The sequence below is a fragment of the Phascolarctos cinereus genome, unplaced genomic scaffold, assembly GCF_003287225.1.
Source record: "Phascolarctos cinereus isolate Bilbo 61053 unplaced genomic scaffold, phaCin_HiC Scaffold_4;HRSCAF=312, whole genome shotgun sequence".
Classification (NCBI taxonomy): Eukaryota; Metazoa; Chordata; class Mammalia; order Diprotodontia; family Phascolarctidae; genus Phascolarctos; species Phascolarctos cinereus.
In genome coordinates, this window is record NW_027555847.1 from 486,535,196 (window position 1) to 486,559,107 (window position 23,912).

Sequence of the window (23,912 nt, forward strand, 5' to 3'; positions counted from 1 at the left end):
ATTTCGATATCTAAGAAAATAAGCTAAAATTCAAATAAACTAAGTGGTACACTAATTGAGTGCAACAGATTATATTCCACTCGTAATTTTAGCCTTTTACATCTTTCTGCAACATAAAGCATTTATTAGACTTATCCCTGGCTTACAAAATTAAACATCTAAAATTTGAGTCTATAAAAGATGTTTCGGGAAATAAAATTTCAGTTTTCCTAAGTGCTTACAAAGCCTTAAGCTAAATTTAGGTATTATCATTATTGCTTGTATCCTTTAAAAATATAATAATTTTTAAACATTAGCTTTATTTTCCTATTAAACCAAATTCTATGATATCAAGTGTTTATGTTTTGGATTGATATGCTCAATCAGAATTATCAAGCCATACACATGAAATCTTTTACAACTAGTATTGGTGTTTTCTAGCTTTTCCTTCTGTTATATAGAAGAAATATTAGTGTATTTAAATAAAATTAAATATTCACTTATCAATAAAATGCATAAAAAATAAGAACCTTTACTTTTATCAGTTTAAGTACCTTATGCCATATTTTTCTTATGAAATTACCTACTGGAATACACATGGGTCAAGCTAATCTACTCTCTGAGCACACAAACTATTGATTAGATATTTTTTAATGTCATGACGAAGGCCCTATAACATACCCCAAAGGTTTTACATATTTGTAGGTTGCAAATGGTTGTTCCAAGACATTGGAAAATCATAGTATGTCCATGAATATAAATCTCATTAGTTCAGATATGCTGGGTCACAGGGGGGAGAGTTTAATATATGACCAATTCAGAAAGCAGAACACTGACCTAATAGGACAACAAGAAGGTGTTTTACAATCCTTTATTAGCATATGATCACCCTTTAAGGGTTTCACTTACTAACCTTTTAAACAATCATCTAAGGCAATTGTACAGTTCACTTAAAAATTTTAATACTATACACTCCTAGAACCTTGGCCTCTTTTCGAGAGAGACAAAGGGAAAACTGCATAAAAACTGCCCTGTTTAGTTGTTACTCTACGTAGGAGTGGTTCTACATCATCCCCCTTCTATAACCAACCAGCATGGCTTTGACTGCTACATACAGCTCAATTGTAGCATGCAAAAATGGATTCTGCTTCCTAAATTTGTTAACTGGCATGCAAGTTTCTGCAGAAATCCATAGTCCCCCAAAATTAATGACAAATATACGTTGTTAAGTTAACTTAGACAACATATAGCTGGAAAACCAACACTTGAACACAATTGTGGGCATGAGAAGAAGGAACACAAAAGAATGTAGTTCCAGAGTTTCTCAGCCTCACCAATATATAAAGAATTTAACAGCATACAGATGATTTAAAGTAATACATCGTTCCCAGAGTAAATAATTAAAATTCCCACTACTACGCTTTACTAGCTTCCACATAGGGCAAGACAGTCTCTCACAGTGAAAAAGCACTTATCACAGGCACACTGATCGAGACTGCCAGAGTTCCTTGAACATCTTACAAAGTTTTATGGTAATCCACATCAATTTCCTTCTTTTCCCAACCATTTAACAGTTAACATTTTAAAAGTAGAATGTATTTTAAAATCAGTAATAACTATTCCAAAACATTTTTTACATAAGTAGTGGTGTCTATGTGTGTATTTAGTAACATTTTAAACTTCCTTGTGAATAATTTTAAAGTTAACGGTTAGAAGCATATTAAAATATATCAATTTAGCCAAAGTAGTATCTTTTATACTAGTGAACTACATAATCTGATGAAAGAAAGGTAGTACACTGCTGTAAACTCCACTGATGATTCCAAATCATTTCAACATACTACATGGTACACCTAGGCTGCTAATGTGAAAACTATTATTAAAACCACAGGAAAGGAAAATATGATTTGGAAATGTGTTGGGTGATGTATGGTTGAAATTCATTCTAGTTAAAGGCATTGTACCATAAGCAGTCAGGGCTGACAATATAGTCAAAAGAAGAGACCATGCTTATATACTTCCGTGTAACTGAGTGTTTTAGTGGGAACAACCTGAAGTTTCACAGAAAAATGTTAAAGAAAAAAGGGTTTTAAAAGAACTAAAACAGCATGTAAAAACAGGAGTGTAAGAGACTGATGTTGAAAATCGTGGTGTGATTAAAAACTATGAGGTTTTTAAAACACGATAGAAGGGATTTCTATTCTCTCAAAGACGGACTAAAACCAATTATGTAATTGCTTCTTAGCAATACTATCCAAAGGTCCAATTAACTAGTATACAAAAATAGGGGAACAAACAAAAGAGATCAACAAGATACAATAATTCTGATTTTAGCTACTTCGGCAAGTTATTGTACATATAATACAGCAATATCATAGAAATGGCACAGCCTCTGAAGATACTTTCCACATTTTATTTACATTTTAAGACTAACTTTAATCTCAGAATCACATATCCATACACCTATTTCCTTTGTTTTGTCACTTAAAACTTAAATTCATGGTTTATCAGAACAAAGACTGTAAACAAGTATTTACCATGTCTGTTACATGTAACACATAAGAGCTGCTTTAAACAGGAATCCATCTCCCTCCCTCAATCCCTCCCCCCTTTTTATAAATACAGGTATCAAAACAATCCTGAACATACTCTTTGTTACTACTAGTAGTCGGTACCCACACCTCTTCAAAAATTAAACAAAATTAGCAACAGTATTTATTGTACCTGCTACTTTAAACAATTTAAATTGCAGCTCTTTCACTAAGCAAGATGGATCAAGCATGCCATTTATAATTTTCCTTCTTGAGAAATTAGATTTCTGAAACACACATTACTCCACAGCAATCTGACACTTCTTTGTCATGCTTTCATCTTGTAAAACCTGAATTGCATTTGGAGTACTCCAGGTTTTATGCTTAAATGATAGTGCCTTGATAAGAGAAAAAAAAATTGTGCTGCATTTTTCTTCCCATTGTGCCTGAAAACATAATGGGAGTACATATATTAAATATATTCTTACAAATGTCCAGGTCACGTATATCAGCTGGAATTCTTTTAATGTGTGGGCTTTGCATTGTGAGATTTAATCAAGACATTAACATGAGTAGAAGGTTGTTGGTTTAGATAAGTTTGAGATTTGTTAAAATTAATTGCTGTATGTTTGTCCTTCTGGAGGTTGTGGAAGCTTCATGTTTTCTTTGGACATCATTAGACGCCTTAGCTCTTGAAGTACAACTTTAATGCTATAACAATTTTGCCATTTTGCTAACACTGGTATGCATCGTGCATCCACCTAGAAGAAAAAAGACCACAAATAAATAATGTACATAAAATGCTATAGCTATAAAGATGAATAAATCATTTTAGGTATAACTTTCTAAGTTTAAAATTTCACTTTCAATCTTTCCTGGACCCAAAATCAGAAGACCTGGGTGGCTAGCCCCAGCTCTAAGTTATATGACTCTGGGCAACATGATTAGCCTCTCAGGGCCTCAGTTTCCTCATCTATAAAGAAAGGCAACATGACATATTAAACTTCAATCCAAGTCCTGGTTCTTACTTACTACATTTTATGTTGCCTTGGCGGGAAAAAAGTATAATCTCAAAACTTTAGTTTTCTTATCCGTAAAATGGGAAAAACACATAACCTGGATTACTGTAAAGAAAGACAGAACTCTGAAAACATGTAAATATTCTATATTTATGAGCTAGCATTACCTGTAAAATGAGAGTGGGACAAGATCTCAAACTAACACCAATTCTTTTTCATTAAAAAAAGTTATTAAAATATAATGCTGTAGATGAGTACTTAGATTTAATCAGAGCATTTCATGAAGTCTCTCATGACTGATAATCTTGTAGAGATGGAGAGATACGGACCAGTTGACAGAACAGTTAGATTCAATTTTGGACACGTTAGAAACATGGCAGATATATCCCTTGAGCTCTGCAAAAGTCAGGACTAGAGATGTAGATTTAGAAGACATGTCATGGACGTGATAATGAAAGCTGGGAGAATCAATGAAATTGTAAAGGAAGAAAATGTATAAAGAGAAAATAGTCAAGGACAGAGCAAATCAAAAAACACAGATACACATACAAAAGGACTTCCTAAAAAATAAAGAAGGTAGTTCAACAAAGAGCTGAATGACTTAAGTTGAGTAGTACTGACTACTACTTCAAGAATTTTGGCACTGAAAAGGGGGAAAAAGGTAGAAAATGGTAAAAGGTACCAGGGGAGGTTTTTTAGAATGGGAGACAATTAGTACATTTTAAATAGATAGGAGCCAGCAGAGGGAGTTGAACATTAAAAAGAGAGATGCAGTGACTGATGGAGCAAAGTCACTGAGAATAATGTTGGGGGGAAGGATTTTAGCAAGGAATAAAACGACCTCATCCTTCAAGGCACAAGGAAAGGAGGAAGGGGACATGAAAACATAAAAGGGCTTAGAAGAGTGGAGTGGTGAGAGTTCATGGCAGATGACCTTGACTTTCTCAGTAAGTATGATGTGAAATCATCTGCTTTGAATGGAGGTAGAATTGGGGAACGGGAGAATAAAGTTTGGAATGGCCACTTTGAGAAATATGAATCAGGAAGGCTTTAAAGCAATGAGCCCAATTAGAGTCAGTTAACACAAATTTGTAGCAGATCAATGGAATATCCTGTAGTCTAAGCACCATTTGGCCACTTCAACAAACCAGGGAGACCGGAGATAGTGAGTTTTCCAATGTTGGAGATATTACATGATGCAATGAGCAAGAGATTCAAAGGCAGAAGAGACACAGCATCATTGAATTGGGGTGAGGACTGATTCAAGGCCTGGTAGAGAGGAAAATAATACCAGGATAGGGTTGTTTTACCAGACTGGAAAAACAAGGAAGATTCACTGTTATTCTCTCCTTTATCATTCTCTATCCCAAGACACAGATAGACACATACATGTTATCAAGGTATAGTTATTTCATTCTATAATGGAAAACAATGAGATAAAATGAATCACACTGGGCACACCCTTTCACCTTGTTGGACCTAATCTTATCTGTAACATGAAAGTATTAGACTAGAAGATCGCTAATGTCCCTTTCATTTTTAGTGTATAGTGAATTCTGTTTTAAAAACAATCTTTTTTATATATTGGAAAATACTCTATTATTTCCATTGTCCACAATTAATCCAATACATTCTGCATAACAGAGGCAGTAAGTGGGAATTATCTAAGAATAGAGATTCTTTGTAGAATTTTTGAGTTACTAAAAATTAGGAGAATGCCATATAATATAGTGTGTTTATAATGCAATCTTCTTAAGACTATTGTAAACAGTCTCTATAACTGGATAGTTTATAAAATTAATGGAGAGAAACCCAAGATATTTCTGAAACAGAAACAAATACTTGCAGCTGTATAATAGCAGTTAAATAAACATAAGTGATTGCAAATCCCGTGAAATACCAAACAGACTCCACAAGAATATTCATAAACTCTCAATAAAGATTTTGGTGAGAGTAAAGGATGGGGAGGATGATTATGGGAAAATAAATATCATGTCAGAATACAACCTGCAGTTCATCAGTCGATAATACACAATAATCCTCCAAACTCAAGATCCCACAGCAATTTAAACTCTGTAATTTATATTTTACAATGATAACATCCCCATAAGAAATATTTTTGCCTACTCTCTTTTCATAAACACAGACCCATATTATTTTAAAGGCACATTACAAATCTACTGGTGCAAAATGCATCATCAGAAGCAAATAATTAGGTGCCTAGGTGTACTTAAAAATATACAATAATACAATGAAACAGCATCAAGAGGAAATCTGAAAATAAAAGTTTAATTACTATTGAGGAAAAAAATAAAGAATTCAACCTCCTCTATACATAACCCTAAATGCCAACAACTGTATGTTTCATTTTCAAAGAACCACAGTAGAGGGGGCAGCTAGGTGGCCCAGTAGATAGAGCACTGGCCCTGAAGTCAGGAGGACCTGAGTTCAAATCTGGCCTCAGACCAACACACTTGGCACTTACTAGCTGTGTGATCCTGGTTAAGTCACTTAACCCCAATTGCCTAAAATTTTTTTTAAAAAAGTATATACAAAGAACCATAGTAGAAGACAATAAAGTTAAGTTCAAATATTCAGTTAAGCACCTACTATTAGGCATGTTTTAAGCATAAGGCATGCAAAGATCAAAAACAAAAGTCCCTGCATGGTTAACACTTTGTACTACAGGTAAAGTTATTAATCCAATTCACCAAACATTTCTCATTTGCTTACTGAGAGGTTCACAGTGTAGTGTAGTATGCAAAGAACAGGATATAAAAGTGAAAAAAAAACTAGGTTCAAATCCTGGCTCTGTAATCTACTAGCTATGTGATCTTAAGGCTGTCACTTCACCTACTAGTAAAAATGAGATAATAATCCTAGCATGACCTTCCTCCTGGGCCTTAGTTTCCTCATCTGTGAAAAGAGAGGGTTGGTTTTGATGGTCCCTGGGGTCCTCTCCAGCTCCACATCTATGATTCTATGAAATAGCCTCTAGGATCTGCAAGACTAAGACTCCTTGAGGATAGGCCTTGTTTAAACCTTGTCTAGTCTCCTCACCTCCTATTTACAATGCTCTCTTCATAATGCGCTTTATATAAACATTTATATTTTATAAGATACTTGATTCATTCTCATTTGATCCTCAAGGATCTAGAGCTGGCAAGGACCCCAAGGACCATCAAAATCAACCCTCTTTTTACAGGTGAGGAAACTAAGGCCCAGGGAGGTAGTTTCTCCTTAGACTTCAGGATCACTCCTCAGTCTGGCACTCCTCTTAGAACTTCGTTGAAGCAGGTGTGAAGAGCCTGGACTGCACTGCTTCTTCCTACACTCCTCCATGGTTATAATGTTTTAACTAAGTTATTCCTATGGTGTGAAAACTTTATGGAGTTATGTTATAGTTAAAACATCTATACTCATTTAATTTCAATCAAAATAAACTAATTTGGCTAGATAACAGTGGTTGAGAGGTTAACTGATTCAGAATCAGAAATGATTAATACTCCTGATTTTTGAAAGCTACCTGATGCCTCTAAACACAGCCTGAAATTAACTCAGGGGGCAGAGCACGATCTGTTTGGGCTATAAATCTCAAATCCTAATCCTTAATTCTTAGCCTTGGCTTCAAAGGAAAGCTCCAATAAAATTTCTCAAAAACAACTGCTCTTTCAAAGCCACTCTCCACGGACACTTGAGAAGTACTTACATTTCCAGTAAAAGTCACTTCTAAAATATACAAACACATGTAAACTCACATACATCATAGGTCTGAACAAATATATCTATAGCCAAATGCTATTCCTATATGGAAGCTTATTCCATCAATTTATCTGCAATTTATCTCTAACTCAAGCCTGCACAATTTGCAGCTGCTTACAGCAGGCCAAAGGATGTTTTCTCTACATTTTTCACAGTCTGGAGGCCTGCTCTAACTTACAGTCTTAAAGGATGTCTGAGTCAATGGAGGTTTTAAGAGACTTGCCCTTGGTCATCAGTATGGACATGAACCCAGGCGTTTCTGGGCTCCAAGGCCTATCAATTTACTACAGCACTCTGCTTCTCATCCTGTAAATATAAATACATAAATAATAATAAGACTTATCCATAACACCATTATGTAAGTACACATGGTAAATAAAATGGAGAAAAAGACCTATTTCCAATGCCTTTTCTAAGGATATTTTAATCACAATTTTAAGAACCTTCTTTCACACAAATATAATGCAAAATAATTTATTCCATATGGTTTCAGTAACAAGAGAGGTGAGGGATGACTGCAGTGATGGCAGATAGATACATCTCACGCTCCCTTCTACTAATCAAGGCAAGGTTCTTTTACAAGATTATTTTTTAAAACACCAGATGTGAAGGACAAACCTTGCCCCAAACTACAACAGAATGACAATTCAGTTCACTTCAACAAACAATTATTAGATGCTTGAAGGTTCTGTGCTAAGCAGCAAAGGCAGCTAAGCCTCCATTAAGAAAATAATATTTATAAAGAATTAGAAGCATGATAAGATCAAGAATGGCTGAATATATTTCATAAGCTAGAATAATACTCCACACACATTTGCAAAATGCTTAAAAATTACTACCCTCCTCATCCAAACTCAGATTACCATTATCAATTCCTCAGAAACACTAACAATTTAACAATTGAGAATATAAAGCTGGGCAGTTTCCATTTAACTAAAACATTTCTTCTATTATTTTTTTAAATGCAGTCTTTACCACGCCCGCCCCTTCATGTTTCTCCTTCCCCAGCCCTATAACATATTTCTTTCCTAGATCCCTTAATGAGGGTTTTCTAGCATTTTTTTGTCTCAAAACATGATCTACTAAACATTAAAAATGAGAAAAAAATCCATTACAGAAGATGCTAGCTATACTTATTGTTAAATTAATATGCACCGAGTGATTATCAGGACATTAAAAAACTGACCAACATTTATCAAGCTTTTTAAGAAGATGTAATTAAGATTCTAGTTATTCTCTTCATTTGCATCCCAAGTTTTCAGTATTAAGCTGCCCTACTGACATTCAAATATTACATAGCTAACTTCCTCATTCCTAAGAAATTCAATCATTTCCAATAACTGGATAAGATCACAAGCCAAAGAGCCCAGTGGTCACCTAGAATTAATAAGAGAACCAACTTAATACCAAAACAAATGGTATTAAATGCCAAATGAGGTGACTTCTACTAGTGGAGGTTGGCACCTTTTCTGCAACTTTACAGCCTTAGAAGTAAACTAGAGCACTGAGAGATTCAATGGCCTGCCCAGGGTCATAGAGCTTTTTATTTAAATGTGTTGAACCAAAGTCTTCCTAGCTACAGAGTCAGCTTTCTATCTATCATCTTATGGTTAAATATAAGTTCCCTATAAATGTAATACCAATAATAAGAACATGTATATTTCTAAATAAAAGAAAATACTAAACAGATCTGAATATTAGTTACAAAATTCAGAACACACTATGTCTTTGGTAGAGGTAAGGGGAAAAAAAAGGAGAGGGGAAAAGTGTGTATGTGTGTGTGTGTGTGTGTGTGTAGACTTATATGCATACAACAAATAAACTAATGCATTCAGATTCAATACAAGTCAGATTTGGAAAACTGTGCAGTCTATATTCAGACTAAAAGCAACTTTCAAGGGAAAAATAAGTATCTTGCCTTGATCAAATAAGATATTTGTAAAGTGCTCAACACTGTGTCTGGCACATAGCAGGTACTTAGTAAATGCTTATTCCCTTCTCCTTTCCATTGAATAGACTGAAATGAGCAAAGGCTACTATAAGATTGAATAAAAGTCTAAGTCTAAAAAAAAAAAAAAGGAAGCTTCACCCAAACACCCCATTTCTGTTGGTATAAGAGGAGCTAAGTTCATGCAAAGAAGACAAGAAACAAGATATTTGTAAATGCCAATCAAGAAATTTTCTGCTATAAGTTTAAGGGTCTTTTTCCTCTAGAACTCTATTAAGAGCTTCTATAGTGGAGCTTGGCAGAGATAATTTCAACTTACCATTCCATTGGAATTATTTATCCCATTCATATTAATTTTTGTTACAAATCTAATTGTTGGAGGTCCTTCTGGGTATTTAGATCCGCACTCTACTTTCAGACTGTATATTCTGTTTTCATAGTTTGTCTGGAAGGTAAAAAAAAAAAGATCAATAGTTTATTAAGAACTGATGATATTTTAAATGACAAAACTTTAAAATAATCTTATTCAAAAGATACCAAATAAATGCACTGAAGTATGTCTAATCTAAATATGTTGTTTTACAGTTCATGGTTTTGGAAGGCGTTAGAGAAGAAGGCTGAATTTCTCTTTTGGCTATTAAATCTCCACAGTTAAAATCATCAACGTCATAATAAGAAAATGAGAGAGTAACTATCTTATAAATTACAGTCAAAAACAAATAATTCTAGAAGCAACTCTTCCTCTAAAATATATGTTATTTTAGCATCAGTAATACTCTTTAAAACAAGGCTCAATGAAACTGAAGATAAAATTTAGCATTCTGCTATAAAATCAGCCCTGTTTGGTCTCACATGAAATGTTAAAAGTAACTTCTACTACCAAAGGCTTCATGCATGAAAGAACTGAATGAAGATACCAATATGGTATAGTGAAAAGAGTACTGACCTTGAAGTCAGAAGACATAAGTTCAAGTATTGGCTGGACACTTACTGAATGACCCTACCCTAGGCAAGTCACAACCTCTGTGAGCTTCAGCTTCTTCCTTTGTCAAAGTCAGATAAGAAGACCTGGATTATATCCCTCACTGGTCAGATATTTAAAGTATTATGTAAATATGAGCTATTTTTATTACATACTGATGAGGGCTATATACAGATACAACCTGCACATTAAGAATCCAGGGAAACTGAACTGCTGGGGGGTGGGGGGGAGTGCCTCAATGGAACAAATCCTGCAGCATAAAATTACACAATGTGGCCTCTACATACTACAGCATTGATTCTCAATCTCATGGTAGTGATTACCACTAACAGCATCCATTCCAGAATGGTCTACATAAGCATTTCCCAAATTATGTATTGCAGAAATCTAGTTATTTCTCATGACCATTACTGGAAGTACCATGAAAAAATGGCAATTAGCAATACCTTTCCTATGGTATACCAAATTATGCATCATGTTTATAACACACATTAAAAGAAACTTTAATTTTTTGCTTCAAAATTTCCCTAGTAATCCCTTTAATCCTATGTAATCCCATACCCAACACTCCTCAAATCAATACTTATGGGTTCCAGCCATATATTTTAATATAAAAAAAGTTCAAGTTTATTTGGGAAACCCTGATCTATAGAAATAACTTAGAATAGCTACATAATAGATTTTTAGCCACAGTTGTTCAAACATGTAAGTCAATAATTTTTTGCAATATATGATCAAAATTACTTCACTTTCCTTTTCATATTTCTATTGATATATGCATTAAGTTTGTTTTACTAAATTATCTATTTGCACTTAGAGACATAAAAGCAAGATTTATCACTACCTAGTATTTCTTTAATAATTAATGTTGCTGATGTACCAGTTTTCTAAATTGTTCATGACTTAGCTAGCCAGTTCAAAGACTTCTATGTTATATTCCTCCTTGTGACTTAAATTTGGGCCAATTAACTACTACCTGCAGATAAGTCATTAAAAGAAAGTATGTAGAGGGTAGCATATGTTTTATACAGAAAAGGTAGAGACATAAGCAGGTACAGAATTTTTAAAAATTGTTTCAATACATTGAAAGGGTCAAGAAGCATAATAAGAAGAATTAAAATTGTTGCTAAGCTATTGTGAAATAGAGACAGCAAAATATTGGATGGGTGGATGGACAGACAGAAAGAGAGAGCGGAACGAGGAGGAAGAAGGAAGGAAGGAAAGAAGGAAAGAAAAACAAGGTAAGAAATGGCTACAAAGCAGAAAAGTGAATAACAGTGGGTGGGGTGTCTTAGAAAGTTATATGGAACAGAATACACCACGAGTTTAACATCCCTCAGAAACACAAGCAGTCCGCAACTTGTTAATGTTTCTTTGGGAACACCTACCCCACTATCCTGGTTATTTTTCTTCCCCTCTACCTACTTTCCCTGTCCTCATCAACAGAGGGGCCTCTGTCCTGTCTTTTACCCCACACACATTCCCCCTGCAATGGAGAATACTACCTGTCTCTTTCTACTCCTCTTCCATTAATGCTAACCTTGCCCCAATATTTTTACCATCCTCTAACTAGAACCAATCCTTTCCCAAGCAGATTTTGTATCTTTACTCCTTCTCACTGTCCCAACCTCAAGTATCTTATGTTTACCTATAATGTTTGCTGTCCTTCCACTTCAGGCCATGGATGCTATCATCCTACCACCCCTTGCTTTCACTGGCTCTGGAACCAATCCAATCTGCTATCCCCTCCCTCACCCTTCATTTTCCCTTCAAAGATAATCCTGTCCTATTCCCTTTAGCCCTTCCGCCTCTCCTGTGCAGCCGACCATAGGAATACTCAGCCATCCCCCAACCATGGGAGTCAATCCTAGTAGTTTAAAGCTAAGAGAATTTTTTTTAACACCAAGAAAAAAATGGTATGAATCTATACTTCCAATGCCAAAGCTACAAGAAGATATAATCCTGATATTCCAAGTTTGGAAGCCTGAATGCACTGAATATACCAACATAAACATTGTTCTAAGTGTTGTCTGGATTTTTGAGTACTATTTGGCAATCTAGTGTTTAACTGGTAATCTAGTTGAATTAGGGGTTAAACAAGCTTGCAAAAATACACACAAGTAGCACTACAAAAGCAGAATGAGTCAAAGATAGAAACATAAAAGATGACTGAAGAACAAGAGCACCAAAAATTATAAAAACTCCCTGGAAGGAAAAGGAAAGACTGGAAGAATAATATAAACCTAAGTCAAAGGATTAAGGAGAAAAGAACCAGCTATGTATGCCTATTTTACAAAATATGAGCCTGGAAGAGGAAAAGGGTGGAAATTCATGGAGTATGGTCATACCATTTAACTTACCTGACAAAAAGAATTTAAAATTAGGTTTCACATGTACACTCACCTTCTGGTTCCCCCTCAAGTATGCATTTTTGAAATTCAGCACACTTACTTGAAAATAATAATAGCTCACATCTATATAATTTAATGTTTTGCAAAAGGTTTAAAAGACAAAGGAATGCATTTTTTAAAAAATGGTAATGAGGTAACTGACTGATTTTGGAACACCACTGATATAGTTGCAGATATCTGAAAAACAATCTATAATTCCTCACAAATATTAGAGTATGAGAAGTGAAGAGTGGGGATAAAGGCACTGTAGCATATCTTTTGCTTTCTTCAAAATGCGATTTCTCAATGTTGGTAACTCCCTCTTCCAAAGCAGATCACAACCCATGAACACCTTTGTAGATAGTCTCATGAGTTGTGACCAAAAAAAATTCATCACCTGGTGGCCAGCCTTTTGGTGATGAGCCTCTCTCCGAAATGAGCAAGGCTGGTCCTCAGGCGACAGTCCGTCGCCAGGCCCACACTCGCAGCCTTTCCGGTTTGGTAGAACCTGCCAGAGCTTGTACTCCACTGGCACCTTTGGTTAATTTGATAAATGTTTTGACCATAATTCAAACACTGCAGCTTTCCCTGATGCCTAAGAGAACCAAAAGCAAAATGAATAGATTTTATCCTGATGGTAACAGATTGTCTTAGGAGAGTGAAAAAATTATTAAGTGGGAAAAAAAAGCAACAAATCTGGAGTCTAAGGACTTGATTACAAATCCCAGCTCTGCTACTTACTAACTATGCAAATGGGCCTTAGTTTCCTCAACTGTAAAATGAGGGGATTGGACTAGATAATTTCTAAGGCTTCCTCTAATTCTAACTCCTTCTCCTCAGTTACATAAATGTTAATTGATTTGAATCCACAGGAATGATGGAAGAGTTCTAGAATCAGTGGACTTAACAAAATGAAGCAAATATACTTTAAAGTGTTACTTCTAGTGGATTTTACTGTAAAAATCTTTTACATTTAACTACCATTAACTAGAAAATTAATTTCATACTAATTAAATTATAAACTAAAGTGTCCTAAGTCATTATCTTCAACAAACTCAATATGCACTAATACGTACTGTGTAAAGCAAAGCTGATAAAGAAACATATGAAAAACAATACTCCTTGCTAGAACTTATGTGATTTTCCTTAACACCTATTGTGGAAAGTTGGTTTAAAAGCTGGTAACTTTTAAACATACACAAGCATAGCAAAATAAAAACTGAAAAAAAAACAAAATATTCCTCCCATGAAATTAACATTGTTATTTACCCCATCCAGGCAAAAATAGATAAAATACACTTTTAATATGCCACATTATGATTTATTTCTTAAAAGGACCTGTGACCTCACTGATAGAGTAGTCCAACATAAACTACAAGCTATCCATTCTCTCTTATCCTATGTGACTTTTGCCCCATCCTTCAATAAATTCTCAACAGGAGTTCCACCCAACTTGCTGCTGACATTCATTTAGCTCTCTTGATATTGCATGAGTAAACACCTAATAGAACACATGGCCTGTCCAACAATTACTCCTTTGTTCTCCTTTATTGATCACAGATTTTTCTGATGACATTCTTTACAAATCTTCTCTCATATAATTCACTGTAATGTACTACAGCCTCCTTATGTCCACTCACGTGCCTCTCTACTGCCTTTTGAATGACTCTCGACTTTAAACTCTTTAGAAACTGTGGTATTAAAAAGATGACTCTATTTCAGAAAGAAATTTAGGGTCATTTTAAATGTGTAATTTCCCAAAAGTAATCTAGCCCATTCTCATTGCTCCTATTTACTTTTTAAGCCCAGCTTACCCATGAACAGTTTCTGAGATATATGTACTTATGGATAAACTCTGTGGATTGTCCACCCAAATGCACAGCACAACCTCATAATATTCATTCACTGTTTTTTTCTGCATGCATAGTTAGGTCAAACTTTTACAATTAATTATGGATCTTATTTAAGTGGCTCTGCAATGTTCTGGGGCTTGATAAAATCAGCACAACATCCTCAAAAAAGGACATTACAGGACCCTCACCAACTACAGCGAATTCCTCTTCCCTCTGAACCTCCCATCAAACCAGCTTCATAACAGTAGCAAATATCTTTGGCAAGCATACACTTTCCTTGTTTTATGCCTTGCTTGATGTAACAAGGCTTAACAAAATTCCTGGTACATAGCAAGGTCTTTATAAATGCTTATTCACCAACTGACAACAACCAAAGGAAATGACAAGTTGTCCTACTGTTAGACTCTTCAAGCAATCACTAGGATAGTAGGCATAGAAGTTGATAGTCATAAATGATCTCTCTTGGACATGTTTTTTGATAAGATCTGCTTTTTTTGCAAGCCTTTGCTCTCCTACCCTCTTTTAGTATACACATAGTCTAGGCCAGATACTATTCTTTTCTTTAGTAAAATTGGTACTTCTTCACTAGAGACTATAATTTTAAGAAATCTATATGTGATGGTACCACTGTCACTGATTAGTGTAAATACACAGAGTTGTTATTAGTAGCCTGATAATGTAGCAGCCACTGTGTAAAAAGAAAATTTACTCTGAGCAGACCCATGATTTCATTAATGCAGAAAACTTCCCAGTGAGGAATTTCTTCTACCAATGCAGAACAGTACATATTTCTCTGAGTTCAAACCTCACAGAAACTACTTGGGGCATGGAGATGTTAAGTGACTTTTCCAGGGTCACATAGTCAGTATATGTAAGAAGAGGAAGTTGAACCTAAGTCTTCCAGAATTCAAGGCCAGCTTTCCTATCCACTACACCATGCCCCTCTCGATATCAAAATAAGTACACCAAATGAAGGAAAAATCTGAATCAGTGTTGAATTTATCAAACCAAAAAGAATTTTATCATAGGTTTCAAAAAATAATGACTAACCCTCAGTGAGGGAATTCCTTGAAATGAGGAATGTGCTGCTTCAATCCAGGAAAAAACCCTACAAATTAAAATAAGAGTTGATAACCTTGAGAGAGACATAAGGATATACCTTCACCATGCAATATGACTGAAATAATGGCAAAATACACTGAAGCACCTTTTTATTGCAAATGAATTTGCAAATCTAGATTAAACATTAGTACATAGGAAACATTTTTAAATTATGGTTGATAGTGATTATTTCTTATACTAACATTTTTCAATGAGTCATTTATTAGTTAAGATCAGTATTAACAGAAAAAACTTGGGAGACTGACCCTTGGTGGCCCAATAATCATGCCTGTCCACCTTGTAAGTGTCATATCTTCATCATCTTCAAGTCCCCAGCTAACTGTACCATCGCCTACTCCTTTTTGGCCTTCTTCAAGTTCTTCTAACAAGCGAAAATTACGTGGAACTTTAACTCCTACACAAAGGAAATGGAAATGTAAAAAGCTCACAATTATTGAATATCCACATACATTTCAATTTAACTTTTGGTGAGTGAAACAATCTTCACTTTTTTTTAGTAATGAATGTTTAAATTCTTTTCCAAGGAAAGGAAAAATTCTTACAACTGCTCCTAAGTGCTACAGAAAGGACTATGTTGAATATTACTGCTTTTATATACTTTTTAATTTTCCAGCTCTTACATCCTAGCTACAGATTTAATATATTGATAGTACTTTTTCCCAAACAATGTAGGTCTGAAAACACCATAAAGCAGATTATCATAAATTTGGCTGTATTTTCCCATAAGAAGAATTATCACTATCAGGGGATGTATTCATGACCTAGTATTCTATAACAAATCTTAAGTATGACCAATAAAATATCAAAGAAAAAAATTTCTACAATCTAAAACAGTAAAATTATGTTCCAAGTTCCAAGGGTTTTCTCAGCAAAGATACTGGAGTGGTTTACTATTTCCTCCTCCAGCTCATTTTACAGATGAGGAAACTGAAGCAAACAGGGTTAAGTGACTCGCCCAGGGTCACAGAGCTAGTAAGTGTCTGAGGCAGGATTTGAACTCAAGAAGAGGAGTCTTCCTGACTCCAGGGGCAGGGAACTCTATCCAATATGCCACCTAGCTGTCCCATATATTGGGATACATCTCCCCCCATAATTAATGTACTATATTAGCAAAAAGAAACAATGCAACTCTAGGTTATCATAAATTTTCTCTAAAATTAACATGCTGAGGGGCAGCTAGGTGGCGCAGTGGATAGAGCACCGGCCCTGAAGTCAGGAGGACCTGAGTTCAAATGCAGCCTCAAACCAAACACTTGACACTTACTAGCTGTGTAACCCTGGGCAAGTCAAAACCCCAACTGCCTAAAAAATTATATTAAATTAACATGCTGCTATTTAAAAAATTAATTGCTAATACAATACACCTGAATTGCTCAGGAATCTTATTTTGACTTACATTAACAACTTTATGAGTGAAGCAGATACACTTTACAAAAACAAAAATTCAGAACAGCTGAACTGTTACATGGAAGTTGGCTTCACCTTATTCTTTATAGTTCCAGAAGGCAGCTCTTGTACCAACTGATGGAAATTATAAGACAGATTGCAGCATAACCAAAGGGAGAGCTTTTACAACTATCAAAAACTGAATGGACTACCTTTTATGATAAGTAGAGTTAGATGGTCAATAGATGTATTGTGACAGAGCACAAATGAAGGTTGGATATTGTACAGGATATTGCTCAAATAGGTAGGCAGCTGGACAAGATTCATCTAATTCTAGAAGTCTATGACAAAAGGCACAGAACAATGAAATATAAGGATAGAACCGCAGGACAAATTGTCTTACAATAAACTCTCATCTATCCAGTAGATTCAGAATGGAGGTTTTTCGGTTTATCAGTTTTAAAATATACCAGCATTTCTTGAGCTGTGTTTTATAAAATCCTAGGGTTCCAAAGTAGCATACAGTATTCGTTCCCCACAAAAAAAGTTTCACCAACATACAAGTACACTGAAAAACCTATCTGCTTTACTGAGTTGTTCATGTGTATAAATTTAGAAGATAAAAGCAAAACCAGAGGTTTGTTCAAAATCATGTGGTCAAAAAGTTGGCTTTTTATTATTGTTCCATCATTTCAACCATGTCTGTCTCTCCATGACCTCATTTTGGAGTTTTCTTGGCAGATATACTGGAGTGGTTTGCCATTTCCTTCTCCAGCTCATTTTATAAATGAAGAAACTGAGGCAAACAGGATTAAGCAGCTTGCCCAGGCTTACACAGCTAGTAAGTGTCTGAGGCCAGATCTGAATTCTTGAAGATGAGTGTTTCTGATTCCAAGCCCAGTGCTCTATCTGGTATGCCACCTGGCTGCCCGACTTTTTATTAGTGTCCCTCCCCCCATGCTGTACAATAACCAACTGCCTATAAGGCTACTTCAGAAGCATATAAATAAAATGATCTGTGTCCATTTTCAGGTTTTATCTTTTGCTTCTTTGTTATGTCCATTATGGACAATCAAGTAGAATCAACAACTAATTAATTCATGAAATAGCACTTACTAAGCACCCACTATGGCCCAGACAAATACTAGACAATGGAGATACAAATACAAAAGTGAGACAGTTCCTGCCCTCAAGGAGCTTCCATTCTAATGGATGATGGAAACAGGTGTCACCAAGAAGCTTTGTCACCAGCTACCCAGTTCTAGATCACAGATCCAGGGTGGAGTGAGGAAGAGACCTGTGCCCAGAAGTGTCATTCCAGGGTAAGGAACTGTATGTAGAAAGGAGCAAGTTCAGAAACAAACAACAACAATAGTATATAGATCAGACCCTAGAAGCAGAGTGGGGTCTCAGTTCCAGTTTCTAACCTAGTCTGAAGCTGAAGCCTTCAAAGGAAAAGCCAGGGTAGGAATACCAGACCAAAAGGGAACCTACAATTCTGTCCCTCTGAACCATGAGAACTTAGTGGATGAATCCAGCAGCAGTCTACTCTTGCACTGACAGACCAAAAACCAGGTCAAAACTTTACAGAGCTGGGAGGGATAGGGGTCAGGTGGTCTTAGAGGTGTAGCAATCACACTTTGCCCTGGATCAGACTATTTTGGGATCACTGAAAGCTTGCAAGTGCCCAGTCTGCCCTCAGATCCTAGAATAACACAACATTGCAAAAAAGAAGTAACAAGCACCAGCCCAGATATTCCCTTCACAAGTATGAAGAGTCTAGCCTTAATTTCAAGTTGGAAGTCAGGAAGGAGTCTGGAAGAATGAGTAAAATGAAAAAAGAATCCCATCATAAAATGCTATTATGCTGAAATGGATGGTTATGACATAAACTCAGAAGAGAAAGACTCCAAAACATCTACAACGAAAGTCTCAGAGAAAAATACAGCCTGGGTGCAAATTCAACTAGAATTCCTAGAAGAGATGAAGCAAGAATTGAAAAAATAACTTTAAAATGTTTTTATAAAATAAATGAGAACCTTTTAAAAATTTTGGAAAAACAAATGAGGAACTATGGAAGAAAGAAATGGAATGAGAATTAACAGTTTGGCACAAGAGGTACACATCATTGCCCAAGCAACAAACTTCCTGAAAATCAGAATGGACCAAATAAAAAATGACTCCTGAGACAAGAAGATATATTAAAGCAAATTCAACAGACTTAAAATATAGAAGAAAATGTATCTCATAGCAAAAATAACTCATCTGGAAAACAGATCAAGGAGAAAAAACTGACACATCACTGGACCATCTGAAAGTCAACCAAAAAAGCCTAGCCAATACATTTCAAAAAATCTTAAAAAGAAAACTACACAGATCTCTTGGAACCAGAAGATAAAGTGGAAACAGAAAGAATCTTCGGGTCACATCCTGAAAGAAACCCCAAAATAAAAACTCTCAGATATATTATAGCCAAAATCCAGAGCTTCCAGGTAAAAGAAAAGAAAAATCTAGATACTGCAAGAAGCCAAAAAGAAATAATTCAAGTACTTCTGAACCTGAGTCAAGATCATATATAATTTAATAATTGCCACTATAAAGAGGAGAGCTTCAAATATAATACTCTGGAGGCAAAGACATAAACATACAATCAAGAATAACTTACCCAGGAAAACTAAGTACATCTCTCATCTACACTACCTTCTCTCCTCAGACACTGCCACCACTCTGGTGCAGACTCTCATCATCTCATACTTGTACGACTGCAATAACCTGCTGGCTGCTTTCCCTGCCTCAAATCTCTTACCACTGCACTTTATCCTCCAGTCAGGCATCAAACTAATCTTCCTAAAGCTCAAGTCTGACCACGTCATTCCAATGTCTAGCATATAGTTAACAATTAATAAATTATTGTTGCCTACCTGTCTCCTATTCCTTAAACTCCAGTAATTCCCTATACCTCAAAACTAAAACCCTATTTAGCTTTTCAAGACCTTCATAACCTGACCCCTTCCTACCTTTTCAGTCTTCTTACACCTTAACTCCCCACCTTCTTCCAGCATTCTGCAATCCAGTGACACTGACCTAGTTGGGGTTCCTTGACACCCCATCTCCCAGCCCTATGAATTGTCAGTGGCTGTCCTCCATGTGTAGAATTTTCTCCCTCCTTATCTCCCTAGCTTCCAAGTCCCAGCTAAAATCTTACCTTCTACAAAAAGCTTTTCTAGACTCCCCTTAATGCTAGTGCCTTCCCTCTGCTAAAGATCTCCGATTTATCCTTTCTATATCTTGTTTGTACATAGTTTTTGCATGTTGTCTCCCACATTATGAATATGAGCTCCTAGGGAGTAAGGCCTTATGTTTTTGTGTTTCTTTGTATCCCCAGAGATTAACATAGTGCCTGGCACAGGCAACTTAATAAGTGCTTTGCAGACTTGACTTGACATGTATTTTTGTTTCCCTCATTAGAATGTAAGCTCTTTGATCAAAAAATGGGAAAAAGACTCATGTGTACAAAAATATTTATGGCATTTTTTTTTTGTGGAGAGTTGGAAATTGAGGGGATGCCCATCAATTAGGGAATGGCTGAACCAAGTAAGTTGTGGTATATGAATGTAATGGAATACTATTGTGCTATAAGAAATGATGAGCCGGCAGACTTCAGAAAAACCTGGAAATACTTGTATAGACAGATACTGAGTGAAGTGCGCAGAACCAGAAGAACACTGTACACAGTAACAGCCACATTGTTCAATGACTAACTTTGACTGACTTAACCCTTCTCAGCAATGCAAGGATCTAAGGCATCTCCAAAAGCCTCATGATGGAAAATGCTATTCACATCCAAAGAAAGTTTGAATGCAGATCAAAGCATACTATTTGCTATTTTTTTCTTCTGCTGTGTTTTGTTTCCTCTTTCTTGTAGTTTCTTATATTGGTTCTAATTCTTCCTTACAACATGACTAATGTGAAAATACGTTTAACAGGAATATACATGTATAGCCTAAATCACACTGCAGGCCATCTTGGGGAGAGAGGGGGAGAAAAATTTTAAATTCAAAAGCTTATGGAAATGATTGTTGATAAATCAAAATAAATTAACAAAAAAAAATATAAGCTCTTTGCAAACAGGGATTGTTTCATCCTTTATACTAGTATCCCCAGCTCCTTGCACAGGGGTTGGGAACCTGTGACCTTGAGGCCACATGTGGCCCTCTGGGTCCTCAAGTGCAGCCCTCTGACTAAATCCAAACTTCACAGAACATTTGTCCACCTCTGACCTAGCACAATGCCCTGCAATTAGGAGGCATTAAATAAATATTTGTTAGATGAGTGAAAATCCAATACTAGTAACATTAAAGCTACAAATACCTTCATTTAGTCAAATACACAGTGTTGTCACAAAAAGGGAAGGCTAAGCTTTTTATACAATAAGTGATACATTGTTTTTATTCTGATGAGGCGAAAATCTGAGAAAAAGTTAGGAAAAGGCTAAAATACTCCATCTGCATGGAGATCCTAATGGAACCTAAACAAATTGATGAGATCACCAAGTATAGTGAGACACGAGTACAGTGATATTAATACATCATATAAAATCAGTTATGCTAAGCAAGATCTGCATCAAATGACTAGTACACATTATCTATTAGTATCTGATTCAATATTTCATTATAATTTGAATCTTTTTAGCTGCAATTACAAAAATACTACAAACAAGTTTAACAAACTGTGATGAATGAATTCAAAAAAGACATTCTGACCTCACTCAGTATGCCCACAATTTGACCCTGACTCTTAGTTCATGTTAATCTTATTCCTAGTTAGACACGGAAGGACAATTTATGGTATTTGCTCCCAGGAAGGGTTGGCCACCCTTCCAGGAACTGGATATTCATAAACAGGAATACTCTCAAGGATAGTTTTGACAGCAGCTCTTTTCCCACAGATGACATATTTTTTGGCAAAGTGCCTTCTGTTAAAAGGAACTACTAATAGCAGGTAGCCCCAACTTCACCTCTGGAGTCTCCCCCGAGGTGTAGTAAACATGTAGCCTAGGATTTTCCCGTTGGGATTCTGGAAGCTGAAAACCAGGACTCCCCCACCCATGTGATACAGATGTAGATAGTTCCCCTGATGGTGATGATTGATTGTGGCAAGATTTAATACCAACTGAGACTTAAGTATGTTATTGTTACCTGCTGGGACTTTACTAACTCTAATTCTATTCTACTTACTAATCTTAATCTTATTTTACTATCTTAATAATAAATACTTTTACTATATACTTATACACAAATCAAACTTGAGACTGTGTCATTTCTAAACCAATCCAAACCAAAACTAATTTAAGCTGCAGTAAATAAAGCTGCTTAGCAATACATAGACTAGCTATACAAAAGAGTAAAATATTCAAACATACATAAAAAGCTTCTTTAAAAGGAAAATATCTAGCCATATGAAAAAATTCTCAGTCACTATTGATTACAGAAATGCAAATCACAACAACTCTGAGGTACCACATCACACCTATAAGATTGGCCAACATGACAAAAGAGGAAAATGATAAATGTTAGAGAAGATGTGGGAAAATTGGAACACTAATGCATTGTTGGTGGAGTTGTGAAATGATCCAACCATTTTGGAGGGCAATTTGGAACTATGCCCAAAGGGCTATACAAATGTGCATACCCTTTGACCCAGCAATAGCACTTCTAGGGCTGTATCCCAAAGAGATCAAACAAATGGGAAAAGGACACGTACAAAAATATTCATAGCAGTTCTTTCTGTGATGGTAAAGAATTGGAAATTGAGAGGATGCCCATCAATTGGGGAATGGCTGAACAAGTTGTGGCATATGAATGTAACGGAATACTATTGTGCTATAAGAAACGATGAACCGGCTAACTTCAGAAAAACTTGGAAAGACTTATATGGTCTGATGCTGAGTAAAGTGAGCAGAACCAGGAGAACGTCATGCACGATAACAGCCACATTGTTTGATGACTAACTTTGACAGACTTAGCTCTTCTCAGCAATGCATCAAGGATCTAAGACATCTCCAAAGGCCTCATGATGGGAAATGCTATCCACATCCAAAGAAAGAACTATGGAGTTTGAATTCAGACTGAAGCACACTATTTGCTGTTTTTTTTTCTTCTGTTGTGTTTTGTTTCCTCTTTGTTATGGTTCCTTATATTGATTCTAATTCTTCCTTACATCGTGACTAATATGAAAATATATTTAATAGCAATGTATATGTATAGCCTATATCAGATTGCAGGCAGTCCTGGGGAGGGGGAGAAAAACTTAAAACTCAAAAACTTATGAAAATGACTCTTGATAAATTAAAATAAATTAACTAAAAAAAAAAAAAAAGGAAAAAGAGTCCATAGGAATACAAAACTAGTTTGGGCTTTCAAGCCAACCATGATTTTTGTCAAATAAAGCCTAATTAAAGTCAACAAATATTTATTAAGTATCAACTACGTGTAGAACATTATTAATAGCTAACTATTAATATCTAAACCCAATCCCACATAGCACATGCACTCTAGTAAGAAGGTATACCTTAAACAAAGGAGGTATACACACACAAAGAACTAGAAAAAAAAATACATAAATGAACCAAAGAGATATATAGAATTGTTTTTCCCCCATACTCAGCGCTAGATTGACAAAACTAAAGAAGAGTTTCGGGTTTACTGAGAAGTTCACAAGTTAAACAAGGAAATGGCTATGGTATTTAATTATCAAAACACTCTTTCCCCACCCCCTCCACCAGCATCTTCCCTATTACTGCATAAGACAACACCATCCTCCCAATCCCTCAGTTCTCATCCTGCATTTCTCAAAATCTTTCAACCCCTCTGTTGACCAAAGCCTGTGATTTCACCTTCGAAAGATCTCTTTAATGTGCCCACCTCTCTCCTCTAACTCA

At 35.7% G+C, this 23,912-nt stretch overlaps 1 protein-coding gene across 2 annotated transcripts in view; it reads right to left on the reverse strand.

The window, feature by feature from the left end:
• Window positions 1-835: 835 nt before the first annotated feature.
• Window positions 836-23,912, reverse strand: part of UBE2V2 (ubiquitin conjugating enzyme E2 V2) — a 52,880-nt gene continuing 29,803 nt past the window's right edge. Inside the window, exons 2-4 of one of the 2 annotated variants that reach the window (XM_020992491.2) lie at window positions 15,832-15,980; window positions 9,559-9,684; window positions 836-3,271 (exon numbers count right to left, since the gene is read on the reverse strand). In XM_020992491.2, coding sequence (XP_020848150.1) covers window positions 3,125-3,271; window positions 9,559-9,684; window positions 15,832-15,980 — 422 coding nt within the window. In that variant the 3' untranslated portion in view covers window positions 836-3,124. The remainder of the gene's footprint in view (window positions 3,272-9,558; window positions 9,685-15,831; window positions 15,981-23,912) is intronic. The other variant, XM_078153425.1, reaches the window with a different exon arrangement.